This window comes from Etheostoma spectabile, chromosome 5 (genome assembly GCF_008692095.1).
Source record: "Etheostoma spectabile isolate EspeVRDwgs_2016 chromosome 5, UIUC_Espe_1.0, whole genome shotgun sequence".
Taxonomy (NCBI): Eukaryota; Metazoa; Chordata; class Actinopteri; order Perciformes; family Percidae; genus Etheostoma; species Etheostoma spectabile.
This window is the reverse complement of record NC_045737.1, coordinates 25,515,457-25,517,314: the sequence shown is the minus strand read 5'-3', so window position 1 is coordinate 25,517,314 and position 1,858 is coordinate 25,515,457. Positions and strand designations below refer to the sequence as shown.

The following is a 1,858-nucleotide window of genomic DNA, read 5'->3' as shown; positions in this document are numbered from 1 at the left end:
GCTGAGAAAGCCCGATCCCCTCTACTCTTCAGCCGTGTTTTATGGACAACAAGAAGAGACTGGTTTGGAGTTTTCAATTAACAGAAGTATGGCAGTGGCCAGTCAAAAAGTGCATAACCGTTCAGCATCTTTCGGATTTAGAAATCATTGTACTTAAGCTGTTAATAAATTACCTCCATAGTACGATTTTAGTTACTCTTCAAGATATAATTGTGTTGTTTGTGGTTGTTTGTCACTGTTTGTGGTTTCTAAATATACAAAAAATAAAATAAAAATAAATTTGATCACAAAAAAGATGTTCCTCCATCATCACATTCACCATTCCTTCTCTCTTCCTTTTTCCCTTTTTCCCTTCTTCCCTCCTCTCTTCTTCCTTCCTTTCTCCTCTCTTTCTTCCCTTCAGTATGGAGCTCTCATCTTTACTTCTTGACCTTCATCTATCATCCTCAGCGAACCCCCTACCCTCTCTTCCTCCAATCACAGAGCTCCTGGCTCGGCTGCAGGAGAAGCTGATTGGTGCGTCCTCTGACTGTGAAAAAAGCGCTCTGATTGGTCGTGTGGAACGGCTTTTCCAAACAGCAGATCCCCATTGGCTGTTCTCAGCAAATCAAGATAACGGGTGGGCAGAGCTTCAGGATGCGTACAGCTCTCTGGTCAGTGTTCTGATTGGCTGTGCAGCTCTGCCGCTCTGTGAGGGCGACTGTGACTCTCTGCCGGCTGCAGCCTATCAGAGCATTCCTAGCAGGGCTGTACCGGTATGCTCCGCCCTCACAGCGCTGCTGGGAACTTTGGGAAACAGAGGCCATCAGACTAGTCTGCTGCTTGCTGTAGCTCCAGCTGTGGGCGTGTTTGCTGTCACTCATTTCCAGGTAAAAAATCTTAACCAAGTCTGATTGAGACTTTGTTCAGATACAAAAGGTTGAGAAAAAGAGAGAGATCAAATATTAGCAGATAATCATTAGAGTGATCAATTTGTTATGTGTGGCCTCTTAATAGTTTTCTTTAAAGTAGATACCTCAAGATGTCTTCAAAAAACAAATAAGGTTTAAAGAAATGATCACGACACACCCAGAAATCATATTAAAATATGACATTTTAATAGGACTATTACTATTATTGCATGTCTCTTCAACCCTTATAAGCAAATAGCTAAAATAAAATTAAGATAAAATACATTAGAAAAAAGAGTTTACTATGCTGCAACAGCAAGTTCCTTGATTTTAATTCTGTGTGGAAATGAATGGAAAAAATTAAAAAAAATGTAAACACACAAAACATGCAAAATAACATTTCCACATTAAAATGTTGACTTAAAACGGCTCAACTAACGTTAAATATTTTGTTGAGTTGCTTACTTACACTATCCCAAATTTTTTCAACATATAACATAGAAATCTGTCATTTTAGTAAAGGCAGTGGTCTGTTACATTTATTTTAATTTCACATTTGAATTTGATAATGAACCAATCTTTTAATCAGGGAGTTCTTCAGACATGTAAAATAGCAGACTATAATAAAAGTTTTAAATTTTTCAAACTGTCTCTGTATCAGGATCAGGCCTGGACCAGCTGCTCCTCCCGAGCGGCGGCTCAGAGCCTGCAGGAGGCTCTGCTGAGGGCTGGGGGCTGGAGGGACTCCCCCGACCTCTTGATGGGGGACAGGAGTCAGGGGGAGGAGGGGGAGGAAGGAGAGAAGAACAGGGGAATTCTAGGAGGAATCCTGGATGTCCTGCAGCATCAACTGACCAAGTGAGAATCGGTTTTTCAAGCTCATGGTTTGGTTTTGTTTACAGAAAGTTGGAACTAATTGTGTGTGTGTGTGTGTGTGTGTGTGTGTGTGTGTGTGTGTGTGTGTGTGT

At 41.1% G+C, this 1,858-nt stretch overlaps 1 protein-coding gene across 2 annotated transcripts in view; it reads left to right on the top strand.

The window, feature by feature from the left end:
* The window catches only part of tti2 (TELO2 interacting protein 2), a 7,245-nt gene that overhangs the window by 2,346 nt on the left and 3,041 nt on the right, over positions 1-1,858 (top strand). For both annotated transcript variants that reach the window (XM_032516641.1, XM_032516642.1), the window contains 2 exons: positions 404-869; positions 1,552-1,748. In XM_032516641.1, coding sequence (XP_032372532.1) covers positions 405-869; positions 1,552-1,748 — 662 coding nt within the window. In that variant the 5' untranslated portion in view covers position 404. The remainder of the gene's footprint in view (positions 1-403; positions 870-1,551; positions 1,749-1,858) is intronic.